The sequence below is a fragment of the Dendropsophus ebraccatus genome, chromosome 8 (genome assembly GCF_027789765.1).
Source record: "Dendropsophus ebraccatus isolate aDenEbr1 chromosome 8, aDenEbr1.pat, whole genome shotgun sequence".
Classification (NCBI taxonomy): Eukaryota; Metazoa; Chordata; class Amphibia; order Anura; family Hylidae; genus Dendropsophus; species Dendropsophus ebraccatus.
The window spans coordinates 117,348,737-117,362,560 of NC_091461.1; the positions used below are offsets into that span (position 1 = coordinate 117,348,737).

Below are 13,824 nucleotides of genomic sequence, written 5' to 3' on the forward strand. Positions count from 1 at the left end.
TAGCAATGCTTGAGCCATAATGGGAACAGATGTTACTTATACAGGTAATTTTTTAGGGTATTCTCTTATACATTCAGGTTGGAGCGCACAGGTTAGTCTATCAATCAATACGTTTCTGCCCCCATACAGCAAAGAGTCTTTTTACGTCCATATAACAATGGTAACGTTTCTCATAACCCCCTGGGACATTTCCATACTTATTTATTATAGCTCCTCTTGTTAGTCAGGTACATTGGTCATTGTTCCTGGCAGGGTGCTGTGCACATAGCGTCTGGTCACATTGACCCCGGGCATGATGTAACTCTGAGCCGTTTGTCTTGGCATCATCAATAAGATAATGTGAAAAATAGCAGAACACTCTGCCACCAGGGGGCAGTATACAGCATACAGCTGGCTCTCACACTATGGCTGGAAAATTAGGGTGTGAATTTAAGGGGATTCCAGTATGAATCCATAATTTATGTTATAATATTCAGGAGGGCATCTTGATTTAGTGTCTGTTTTGCTCCTGGTTGTCCGATGAAAAGAGACGGAAATGCCTCCATTTATATAATATATATAATAATGTCTCCTGAAAACTGAGCAAATTTTAGCCTGGAGGACTTCAACTTTTTTTTTTCCTCCTTGCATTGCCGCAGTCATAACTTTTTGTTCGTTTGATGTCACCGTATAATGTTTTGTAATGTTCATTAAGATATTAAAGGGGAAGTCCATGGAAATAAAAACAGGCAGGGGTGCAGGAAATTAATAAACAATACTTACCCACCCCCGTGCCTCAATACCAACACTCCCGGGTCACGCTGCCAGCCGCCAGCCACGAGCTATCATTTTCTGCTGGAAGTAGTATGTCATGTACCCAACTCTTCCAGCTGCAATGTCACAGCCCGGCTGACGGATTGCCTGATGTCCCGCCCCAGTCACTGATTGGCTGAGCAGGTAATCGCTCTGCCGAGTACATGACATTGCAGCTGGAAGAGCTGGACCCGGGAGCGATGCTACGAGGGACGAGGATAGGTAAGTATACTTTGTTGATTATGTTCCCACCTCCACATCGCTTTTTAGCTTTTTTTAACATTGTCGGACTTCTCCTTTAAAAGAGTTTCCAGCCCTCATGGCTCCTCATACATGTGACCACTGAGACCAGTCATTGGTGAATTTACTGGTATACAACGCATACAGAAAAGATACAGACTCTTTTTCACATTTTTTTTATGTTTTTTAATGCCCAAAACTCTGCCCTCTGTATTCCATACTGACAGCAGAATATTAGAAATCTTTGCTAATTTATTGAAAAGGAAAAACGAAAACATAAGTATTCAGAGCCCTTTACTCAGCATTAGGAGAAGCCCCTTTGGCAGCCATATACACTCCAGTCTTCTTGGCTTTGAGGCCACAAGGTTTAGACCTGGATTGTGGATTTCCTGCCATTCTCCTCTGCAGATCTTCTCACACTCTGTCAGGTTGGATGGGGCAGTCGATTGACACCATTGTCAGGGAGACCTCACTACTATATGGGGGGTTTAAGGGACCTAACTACTGCATGAAGCCATGGAGGGGCTTTACTACTGTATGGGGTTAGAGAGGGGCCTATCATATGATGCCAAAAAGGAACCTAACTACTATATTGGGTAACAGAGGGAACTAACTACTATATGGTGGTACAGAGGGACCTAAGTACCATATGGGGGCACTGGGTCACCTAACTACTATTTGGGGGAACAGAGGGGTCTTACTCCTATATAGATGGGCACAAATGGGATTTACCTACTATATGGATGTAGAGAGGGTCATAACTACCATATGTGTGCGCAGAGGGGACCTATGTACTAAATGGGAGCACAGAGGGACCTATCTATTATATGGGGGCACAAAGGGACCAAGTTACTACATTGGGGAACTGGGTAGAACTAGTATATGGATCTAGAGAGGGTCAAAACTACTATTTGGGAGCACAGAGGGAACCTAGCTACTATATGGAGGCACAGAGGAACCTAAATACTATATAGGGACACAGATGGGACCTAACTATTATATGGGGACACAGAGAGCACCTAATATTGTATGTGCTGCAGTAGGGAACATAAAATGGTTCTATGGCAGATTTTGCAGAGAGGAGTTGTACAAAGCCAGATAAAAAAGAAACGTGTACGATTCCGATCTAAGAAGATGCTCCCAGTGAGTCACTGGACATAAGTCCCAATCCCATCCCACTTTATCCCCAACCATTCTGCAGTGTTTCCTTCTTTAGGCTACGTTCACACAGAGCAAAAGGGGCGGATTACGCGAGGAAATATTTCCGACTGAAATCAACTGAATTCCGAGCAGAATATAATCAGAATGTAAGCAGAATCCCTGCGTATTCCGCTAGGAAAGAGTTCAGCTCGTAATCAGCTCTTGACAAATTCAGCGCGGAATACTCGAGGAATCCGCGCTGAATCCGCATGCATTCAGCGCTGAAATTCAGCGAGTATTTGACGAGTAAACTAGACTATACCAGAATATATACTAGAATCCTCCTCCCCCCCTTTTTTCCCCATTTCCGCGCTGATTCAGCGCGTAATTTCCGCTTGTATTACGTTTGTATTCTGCGCCGAAACAGAAAATCAGAGCCCCATTGATTTGTATAGGCTTCCGCTAGCGGAAGAATGAACATGTTCATTCTTCTGGCGGAAAGCGGATTAGTTCAGTGCGGAAATTCCACCGTGTGAACTGCAGAGCAGAATTTTCATTCAACACAATAGAAATTAGCTCTGCACCTATTTTAACGGCTGAAATTTCAGCGCTGATTCAGCGCAGAAATTCAGCTGCTTTTGCTCTGTGTGAACAAGCCCTTATGAAAATATGCACCCATTTTAAAAAGCCATTCCTCAACTCATTCTACTTTTCCAGCTACCGGCAAATCTCACTTCTCTCCTTTGCCTTGAAAGTTCATGTCTACCTTGAATTGTCCTCCTGTTTTTCATCCAACTCCCTTTTAAGCCCCTAGGATCTAGCTTCTGCGTCCACCATAACACAAGCACTGGTGGTAACTCCAAAGTGGTCAAAGATCTGTTAACTGCCAAAAATGCCAATACTGCCTCATGCCAATACTACGAGCTCTTTCTCTTGACCTTTCTTCCTTCAACACAGTTGACCATTTCCTCCTCTTACAAACTCTTTCATCTCTGAGCATCATAGACTTGACCCCTCTCCTGGATCTCATCTTACTTCTCCAACTGCCCATTTAGCATCTCCCACTCACTCACCACCTCTTCACCTTACTGTTGGCCATCCTCCAAGACTCCTTTCTAGGGCCACTACTCTTCTCCATCTACATCGGGTCCAGATGTCCGCTTTCTGCCATCCAGGATCCCAAAGTGTCTATTGGCTATATCTTACCTTTTCTCCTTCAACTTTTTAGCACAGACAAAGGAGAATTCATCATCTTTTCCCTATCTCGCTTCACCCCACTATCTAATCCAGGGGTGGGGAACCCATCTCCTGTCGAGGGTCTTTTGAGCATTCAAGGGCGATACCCTACATGTCCGCCGCCCTCAATGTTATACTGTGCGTGGCAGTGGTGTAGTGTCAGTTGGCAGCACCCAGCTTAGCCTTGATACAATACTTTACACTTGATAAGATGCTTAATACTTTAGGATCCAGATCTGCATTGAGAGTAGAGCGAGTGATACAGTTGAGCTGACTGGGTTGCGTGATGAGAAGTAGAAGATAAGAACAGAGGAGTAGAGAGAAGGGTGTCAACCCAAGTAGTGCTGTGCAGTGCCGGAACTTCGAAGGTAGAAATACAGTAGAAGAATACTTGATAAGAGAGAGAATACTTGTGCCCGTGTTTTGACCCTTTGGTCTTTGCACCACCTATTGCCCACCAGTGTCAAGGGGGCATTATAACTATATAGAGGCTCAGCAGGGGGCATTATGACTTTATGGAAGGCACAGGGGACATTGTAACTATATAGAAGCACAGCAGGAGACATTTTTACTATATGGAGGCACAGGGAGCATTATTACTTTATCGAGGCACATCAGGAGACGTTTTAACTATATAGGGGCACAGCAGGAGACATTATTTCTATATGGGGCACAGCAGGAGGCATTAATACTATATGGAGGGGACAGCAGGGGACATTATTATATGGGGGCACAGCAGGAGACATTATTACTATATAGAGGGAACAACAGGGGCATTATAACTATAAGGCAGGCACAGCAGGGGGCATTATTACTATATGGAGGGCACAGTAGGAGACATTATTACTATATGGGGGCACAGCAGGGGACATTATTACTATATGGTGGCACAGCAGGGGACATTATTACTATATGGGGGAACAGCAGGAGACATTATTACTATATAGAGGGCACAGCAGGGGGCATTATAACTATATTGAGGGCACAGCAGGAGACATTAATACTATATGAGGGCACACCAGGGGGCATTATTACTATATGGAGGGCACAGCAGGGGACAATATTACTATGTGGGGCACAGCAGGGGACATTATTACTATATGGGGGCAGAGCAAGGGGCATAATTACTATATGGAGGGCACAGCAGAGGGCATTATTACTATATGGAGGGCACAGCAGGGGGCATTATTACTATATGGGGGCAGAGCAAGGGGCATTATTACTATATGGAGGGCACAGCAGAGGGCATTATTACTATATGCAGGGCACAGCAGGAGACATTATGACTACATGGGGCACAGCATGGGGCATTATAACTATATAGAGGCTCAGCAGTGGGCATTATGACTTTATGGAAAGCACAAGGAACATTATAACTATATCGAGGCACAGCAGGGGACATTTTTACTATATGGGGCACAGCAGAGGGCAATATTACTATATTGAGGGAACAGCAGGGGACATTATGACTACATGGGGCACAGCAGGGGGCATTTTAACTATATAGAGGCTCAGCAGTGGGCATTATGACTTTATGGAAAGCACAGGAAACATTATAACTATATAGAGGCACAGCAGGAGACATTTTTACTATATGGGGCACAGCAGGGGGCAATATTACTATATTGAGGGCACAGCAGGGGACATTGTGACTACATGGGGCACAGCAGGGGGCATTATTACTATATGGAGGGCACAGTAGGATACATTATTACTATATGGAGGCACAGCAGGGGACATTATTACTATATGGTGGCACAGCAGGGGACATTATTACTATATGGGGGCACAGCAGGAGACATTATTACTATATAGAGGGCACAGCAGGGGGCATTATAACTATATTGAGGGCACAGCAGGAGACATTAATACTATATGAGGGCACAGCAGGGGGCATTATTACTATATGGAGGGCACAGCAGGGGACATTATTACTATGTGGGGCACAGCAGGGGACATTATTACTATGTGGGGCACAGCAGGGGACATTATTACTATATGGGGGCAGAGCAAGGAGCATTATTACTATATGGAGGGCACAGCAGGGGGCAATATTACTATATCTATGCTGCAGAGATCTCTATGAGAGATCAGAGCACTTATACTAGAAGTCCCCTAGGGGGGCTTCTAGTATAAGTGTAAAAGTTAAAAAAAAAGTGTTGTTAATAGTAAAAAGCCCCCTCCCCTAATAAAAGTCTGAATCACCCCCCTTTTCCCAGGTTATAAATAAAAGTAAATAAATAAATAAATAAATAAACAAACATGTTTGCTATCGCCACGTGCGTAATCGCCCGAACTATTAATTAATCACATTCCTGATCTCGCACGGTAAATCGCGTCAGCGCAAAAAAATCCCAAAGTGCAAAATTGCGCATTTTTGGTTGCATCAAATCCAGAAAAATTGTAATAAAAAGCGATCAAAAAGTCATATATGCGCAATCAAGGTACCGATAGAAAGAACACATCATGGCACAAAAAATGACACCTGACACATCCCCATAGACCAAAGGATAAAAGCGCTATAAGCCTGGGAATGGAGCGATTTTAAGTGACGTATATTTGTTGACAATGGTTTAAATTTTTTACAGGCCATCAGATACAATAAAAGTTATACATGTTATATATCGTTGTAATCGTAACGACTTGAGGAACATATATAACTAGTCAGTTTTACCCCAGGGCGAATGGCGTAAAAACACATTTCCCCCAAATAAACAAAATGCTTTTTTTTTTTCAATTTCACCACACTTTGAATTTTTTTCTGGTTTCGCAGTGTACTTTATGCAAAAATTCAGCCTGTCATTGCAAAGTACAATTAGTGACACAAAAAATAAGGGCTCATGTGGGTTTCTAGGTGGAAAAATGCAAGTGCTATGGCCTTTTAAGCACAAGGAGGAAAAAACTAAAACGCAAAAATCGAAATTGGCTCTGTCCTTAAGGGGTTAACTAAACGCCAGTATGGGGCGATAAGAGGACAAAGCCAATAGATATGTGGGAGGGTACCCACTGTCTGGTGACATCTCCAACAGAGATTAGAAATCTGTGGGTTCATTGCATGCAGAACTCTTGGAGTATAATACCAGGGCAACATCACCTTAGATTGATTTTCCTTATATGTCACGCAAATAGAAGTCTTAGCTGCTCTGTCCCATATTATTTTCCAAATGCTCTGAGGCAAGCGCCTCCCGAAAAGGCCTTCCCAGTACTTCGACGCCAAGGGAAATCATTGCCTACACACATTCCATATTTGCCTAGTATGGGCCATGCACTGTCCTGCAGGGTAACATCAGATATGGACCATAAGAGAGAGTTGGGATGTATTGGAGCTATCCAGAGCTTCTCTATTACCATCCACTTTGAGTAGGCGCGTAAAGCGGCCCAGGCTGGGATATGGCGCAAATGAGCTGCCCAATAGTAACAGAGCATGTCCGGGAGGGCAAGACCCCCCCAGCACTTAGGGGCCAACAGGATATTTTTTGCCACCCTGTGCCTTCTATGTGCCCATCGATAATCACAGAAGGGTTCTAACCATAAAACATAACTTTTAATAGAACACATAAAATCCAAAACCAAAATTGAGTGAATCACACCTCCACCATTAAAAACCGGGCCACAGGCCCCAGGGTATTGCATGCTATTGATAGATTCACTATTGTACACAGGTGACCATTAGTGTTGTTGCCACCTACACCAGTGAATCCAAACAAATGAGACAAAAAAACACAAAGTATTTACAGTCATGTATGTTCAAACCAGAGGTAGTACACTAAGCAAAATAAGTCTTGTTCATAGTGTTGGGAGCACTCAACCCTTACTTGTCCCTGTTTGGTGCACCACACCTACCCCTGCTCGCTCAGGGTCTGTCGGAGTTATCGCCCTAGAAAGGGCGGCCCCTGCCCCGTACTAACCCTTATGCCACAGTCCCTACACTGTCCCTGCCTCTGCTCCCGACACAGTGTTTCGTACAGATACTCATCAGGGGAGTATTAACATTCTGCTGGAGTAGGGAACAAACACATTCTTATCATGTGGCAATAAACAGACAAAGCATCCTGAGAGTGCCCAGAGACGCTAACTCACGTGGACCTCCGGCCCTCCGGCCGAACTCGCATGCAGACCTAAGAGTATGGCTTGTAGCTCGCAATGTCCAAGTGGAGGTATAAGATATCCAGCGTCATACACTTCCTAACCCCGGCACCTCCCTACTTCCGGCATCTGGAACGCATATGCGCTCCAGTGTGTACACTTCCGGGAGTGCCGCGGCATAGTGTACGTTGACACCAGTAACTCAGCCACCGTATAAACAGTAGCCCACATTTCATCTGAACTGGAGTAAACATAACAGAATTTCGCACTAAGCATAAAACCAGAGCCCATGATATACAAAACACTGTGTACTGTAGTCATTTACCAAAGAGAGGTATACATTGTACTGGATCAAAAAATTAAGACTATAAGGAAAGAGGGGAAGGAACAAGGACCAGTAGAAAGAACCACAGACAGCAGACACTTAAGAGAACATAACGACAAAAGGAACCCACATATGAATATTAGTGTTTTACTTAAACATTTTATAGATAACAAGAGTAAGTAAGCTGCTCATTGAGTCCCCTAGGGGACACTGTCTTCATACGTAAAATCCATTCTGTTTCCCGTTGTAATATTAGCCTATCCCAATACCCTCCTCGTATTGGGGGTTTTACTAACTCAATGCCTTGAAATTTCAGGCAGCCCACTTGTCCCTGATGTACGGTATTTACATGTCGTGCTATTGGCTTGTCCACCTTATTCTGGATGTCCCTCAAGTGTTCACCGATGCGTCGACGGAACTCCCTGATAGTTTTGCCAATGTATTCCAAGCCACATTGGCACGTAGCCTTATACACCAGTCCCTTTGTTCTACAGTTCATAAAGTCTCTCATCGCATATTCTTTTTTGGTCACATTACTCACAACCTTTTTGCTCACCTCAACATAAGGACATGCTATGCAACCACTGCATCTGAATGTGCCACTGATCCTCCTATTAAGCCATGTGTCTCCTGGTGAAGGAGCAACAAAGTGACTCTTCACCCATCTATCACGAAGGCTACGGCCTTTTTTGTATGTGATCTGAGGCTTATCACTAATGACCTTTTGCATATCCGGATCCAACTACAGCACATCCCAGTGTCGCTCAATAACTTTACGTACCTCCGTGGAGGCCGCATCATAGGTGCCCACTATCCTGGTGCCACCCCTACTTGTATCTCTATCTCTTACCCTCGGGATCAAGAGATCTTCTCTCCTCCTCTCATTCGCCAATTGATAAGCTGTCCTCAAGATGGAATCAGGATAGCCTCTCTGTAAGAAACGCTCACGCATAACATCTGCCTGTTTCTATACTCTGCTGGATTTGAGCAATTGCGTTTGGCCCGCAAATATTGGCCCCGCGGTATGCCTGCCTTGAGGGATCTGGGGTGATGACTATCCCATGAGAGTAGAGAGTTGGTGGCCGTGGGCTTTCGATAAATCGTTGTCTCAAGACCTCCCTCTTGGGTCCTGTGTAGTAATATGTCCAAAAATGCTAATTTCCACTGTTCAATCTCATAGGTGAATTTGAGTCCTATGTTGTTTTTATTAAGAGCATCGATGAACATCACAAAGTCATCTATCCGTCCGTTCCAGATGACTAGGACGTCATCGATGTATCTTGTCCAAAGTCCTATGTGTTGGGTGTAGGATGATAGTTCGTCTACAAAAACAATCGTTTCCTCCCACCAACCCAGATAGAGATTAGCAAAAGTGGAGGCACAAGGGCTCTTCATCGCAACTCCTCTGAGTTGGTGGTAGATCTTCCGATCGTAAAGGAAAAAATTGTGGGTGAGTATGAAATGTGTTAGTTCACAAATGAAATTGTTATGGCCTTCAAACTGAATGCCCCTAGATCTTAAAAAATATTTGATGGCCTCCAAGCCCTGTCCATGGGGTATAGAGGAGTAGAGCGCCTCTACATCAATAGATGCTAACCACGCATCTTTCTCCAAAAACACCCCCTCTAGTTTACGCAGCAGATCCATAGAATCACGTGTGTATGAGCCAAGGCCTGTTACAAATGGTCTTAACACCCTATCGATGTACACACCCGCATTTTGCGAGATACTATTAATACCCGACACAATTGGGTGACCCTTTAACGGTCGGGTGCCCTTATGTAATTTAGGCAATAAGTAGAATGTAGCCTTAACTGGAAATTTCAGGACCAAGAACGCCCTTTCTTCATTACTCACTATTCCCTCGCTATGGGCTACGTCTACAATGTTTTTTAAATCTGCCAAGAAACTGTGTTGGGTCAGATCTCAAAACTGTGTAACTTTCCTTATCATTCAGGATTTTCATACACATCTGGGTGTACTCTCGGAGGGCTTGATGGTGATGGACCCATCCCTCTCCAGACTCAATATGGCTTCCATTTCAGCCTTACTGCAATTACTACGGTAGTGTTTGTCCTGTAACCCCTCCAGATCTCTCGCTACTAGTTCAACAAATACATCTATACAAGATATGTCCCCTGTTGGTGGTGGCATACTTGTACTTTTGTTTTTTAAGTCAGTAAAGGGTCCCATTCCTTGTGCTCTCTCATTTTCTTCCAGCAAATTAGTAAATCAACCCCTTCTAATGCATCAACCGGTATCCCCATTTCAGCACTTCGTTTCCTAGCTTGTATGCTATGATATTTGTGCCACCGTAACTTGCGAGCAAAGAGGTTGATGTCTCGGACCCAATTAAAATAATTGAATCTCGTGGTTGGGACAAAAGATAATCCCTTACTGAGTATACACATTTCTGCTTCCGTGAGGGTACGTGTGGACAAATTAACTACTTGCAGTTTATCACTCTCTGTTAATATCTGCTGCGATTGCGTAGTGGGTATGATGTTTCTGGGCGTTCTAAAAAACGTGGATCTTCTGTTGTGCGTGTACCTCCTCGTCCCCCTCTACAACGTCCACTACCTCTTGGTCTTCCCCTGTTCCTCTTTCCTCTAAAACCTCCTCCTCTACCCTCTCTATCACTATCTGACACGTCTGTCTCAGTGGATGAGGCTTCTACCTCCGATTCCTTCTGGGGACCCTTAGGTAGAAACGAATACACACGGTTATCTTTAAAATCCTGATGATCACGTATGTATTGTTTATGTTTACGCTCTTTCAAGTGAAATTGATATCTTTCAATAGTATTAAGCTGTAATTCCTGTGCAGCAAATTCTGACTCCTTCCGTCACTTCTACCTGCTCTTTTTCTTTTCCTCATCCAGAAGTAATTGCATGAAGCGTAAGGAACTACTAGTAGCCTCCTGCTCCCACTTCTGCATGAGACCAGGACCTCTACTTCTTGAGGCGGGAACAAGATTTATTCGTAGACCCCTAGGAACAATTTTGTTCTTAATATAGTTCTCCAGGCTCTGGACCTCCCACCAAGATGTAGCGTGTTCCTTATACGTTCTGGTGAGTTCCCTAAACGCTCCCTTAAAGGATGGGGTATACTTTTTTTGTACAAAGATTTTTTCAGAAAACACATCGGGTACTTCCTCAATCCACTGCTCTGTATTCATACCACTACGCAGGAATCCTGCCATCTCCACATTGAATATACTTACAAATAAGCACAGATCAGTCCACTAAACTAGACCAGACTAGGATAGACCAAAATTCTAAATAATAATCACAGAAGGGTCCTAACCATAAAACATAACTTTTAATAGAACACATAAAATCCAAAACCAAAATTGAGTGAATCACACCTCCACCATTAAAAACCGGGCCACAGGCCCCAGGGTATTGCATGCTATTGATAGATTCACTATTGTACACAGGTGACCATTAGTGTTGTTGCCACCTACACCAGTGAATCCAAACAAATGAGACAAAAAACACAAAGTATTTACAGTCATGTATGTTCAAACCAGAGGTAGTACACTAAGCAAAATAAGTCTTGTTCATAGTGTTGGGAGCACTCAACCCTTACTTGTCCCTGTTTGGTGCACCACACCTACCCCTGCTCGCTCAGGGTCTGTCGGAGTTATCCCCCTAGAAAGCCCCTATGTGCCCAGACAAAGCGGAGGATAGAAGCCTGTAGGGCCTGAGGGGCACCTGAATCGGGAGGGTTTCAAAATGGTATACCAACTTAGGAAGAATGGTCATCTTGACTGCTACGATTCTTCCCATGAGTGATAATGGAAGCGTATGCCATTTATCCAGCAGAGCCCGGATCTCGAAGAAGAGCCTAGGGAAGTTTTGGGCCTATAAGGAAGAGTAAGAGTTAGTGATCTGAACCCCTAAGTATTTGAGGGAGAGATCTTTCCAGTTGTACTTATAATTAGAACGTAGGGTACCTAGTAAAGGCTCCGGTAGATTATTGGCTAAGGCTTCCGTCTTGGACGTGTTAACTTTGTAGCCGGAGAGTCGACTAAACGTGCGCAGAAGTTCATGCAGATTAGGTAGAGAGATGTGGGGTTGGGTAAGAGTTAGTAGGACGTCGTCTGCAAACAGTGAGAGTTTGAAATCCGTATCCCGTGAATAGCAGAGTGTTGTCGTACTGCTGCCGCCAGGGGTTCAAAGCACAAGACAAAGATAAGGGGAGAGAGGGGGCATCCTTGCCTCGTGCCGGTGTGGATATGTATGAGATTAGACGAGGTGTGGGGGAACTTAATAGTCGCTGAGGGCGAGGTGTACAGGCCTCTGATCGCTTTGAGAAAAGCTCCGTCCAAACCAAAGGTCTCTAGGACTGTCAGCATGAACGGCCACCCCAGGCGATCAAAGGCCTTTTCCGCATCAAGGCTTAAAAGTAGCGTTGAGCCTTTTTCTTTGTTGACTGCGTCTATGAGATCAATTTTGCGTCTTTTTGTTATCATCCCCCTGGCGGCATGGGACAAACCCCACTTGATCTTTATCAATGAGTTGGGGGAGCCATAGTGATAGTCGGTTAGCAAGGACCTTAGTGAACAATTTAAGGTCCGCGTTAAGGAGTGCAATAGGGCGATAGCTCCCGCAATCCAAAAGATCTTTTCCCGGTTAAGAGATTAGGGTGATGTAAGCGTGGGATAGTGTAGTTGGGATGGGTTCTCCTTGAAGAAAGGCATTAAATACTCTGAGCATGTGAGGTGTGAGAATAGGGGCAAATGGTTTGTAGTATAAATATGTTAGCCCGTCGGGGCCGGGCGACTTGCCATTGGGCAGGTCTTTCAATATGTCCCCCGATTCGTCTGCCGTTCAAGGTGTCACGCGCGTCCGTGCCTACAAGTGGCTAGGAATGCATTGAAGAGGCGTGCTCGGTCCCCTGGGGCCTTCGGGAGTGCATCTGGGAGATTGTATAATTGGGCAAAATAATCTCTAAACTCCTCTGCTATGGCAGACGGGTCATGGAGTATAGTGCCGTCCCTATTCCTGTTTTTATTGGTGTCCCTGTTTCTGGAGACATCCTGCTGCCTCTCATATGCTAAACCCAGGGGAACTTGGTAGGAAACCACACCTCAGCATCATGTAGACGGCGCCAGAAGAGTATGGAGCTCTGGATGTGTAATTCATAAACTGCACTGTGCTGTTGCTTTTCAATGGCGTCCATTACTACAGGTCTGTATTATAGGATGACTGCTGTGTTAGTTTTACATTTATTCGGGGAAATGTCTGGAACCTTTTGCCACAAATAATATTTTATCATTTAAAACTACAACTCCAAATCCACCATTGTCAGGGTATAGTTCTCTTGCCCTCCCTCCATTACTATGATTGCTTTGGCTTTACATGTTCTCTGAAAGAATGACCTCTGCACAGGTCACAGAGCATGCTTACAAATGGGCCCCATACAGAGAATGAGGTCTGGAGATGTTCATTGTGTCTATGTCCATGAGGCTTGTCATAAAGCATGTCACTATATGATGAGAAAAGCAGCTCAGGCAAGATAATAGCCCCCTTAATAATATACCAAAAAACATATACAATCAGAAAATAGAAACACACACTAGAAGCAAAAAACATTTCAGTATTTTGCTTTAATCAGTAAAATACAGCCCCTATTGACTCTGATGGGGCCTGTTTGGTTTCTTTCTGGTACCCAACTTTTACAGGATTTTAGCTAGAAAAAAAACAGTGCTTGCCACATTTTTTTCTTCTGGTTACATGAATGGATTCTACAATCAGTGGCGGATTATTATGTGGGTCGTTTGGGCATCCGCCAACCAGACAATCTTCCAGTGGGCCCCTGAGTGATGTGCAGGGCCGTTCAGGTTGGGCACACTAAAAACAACCCCCCCACACACACACGTTCCCTGTTGCTGCAGGTCTCCCAGTGCTGCTCTCCCCTTTTCTCTCTTCTGACACAGGCAACATGTGTTACAGACGCTGAGCTGGAAGAGAGGACGAGAGAGCAGCACAGGGAGACCA

The 13,824-nt window shown here is 44.4% G+C and overlaps 1 protein-coding gene across 1 annotated transcript in view; it reads right to left on the reverse strand.

Annotated features, from left to right (window-relative positions):
- The window catches only part of LOC138800113 (uncharacterized), a 46,851-nt gene that overhangs the window by 18,732 nt on the left and 14,295 nt on the right, over positions 1 to 13,824 (reverse strand). The window contains exons 36-37 of the mRNA XM_069981922.1: positions 12,043 to 12,378; positions 10,675 to 11,037 (exon numbers count right to left, since the gene is read on the reverse strand). Coding sequence (XP_069838023.1) covers positions 10,675 to 11,037; positions 12,043 to 12,378 — 699 coding nt within the window. The remainder of the gene's footprint in view (positions 1 to 10,674; positions 11,038 to 12,042; positions 12,379 to 13,824) is intronic.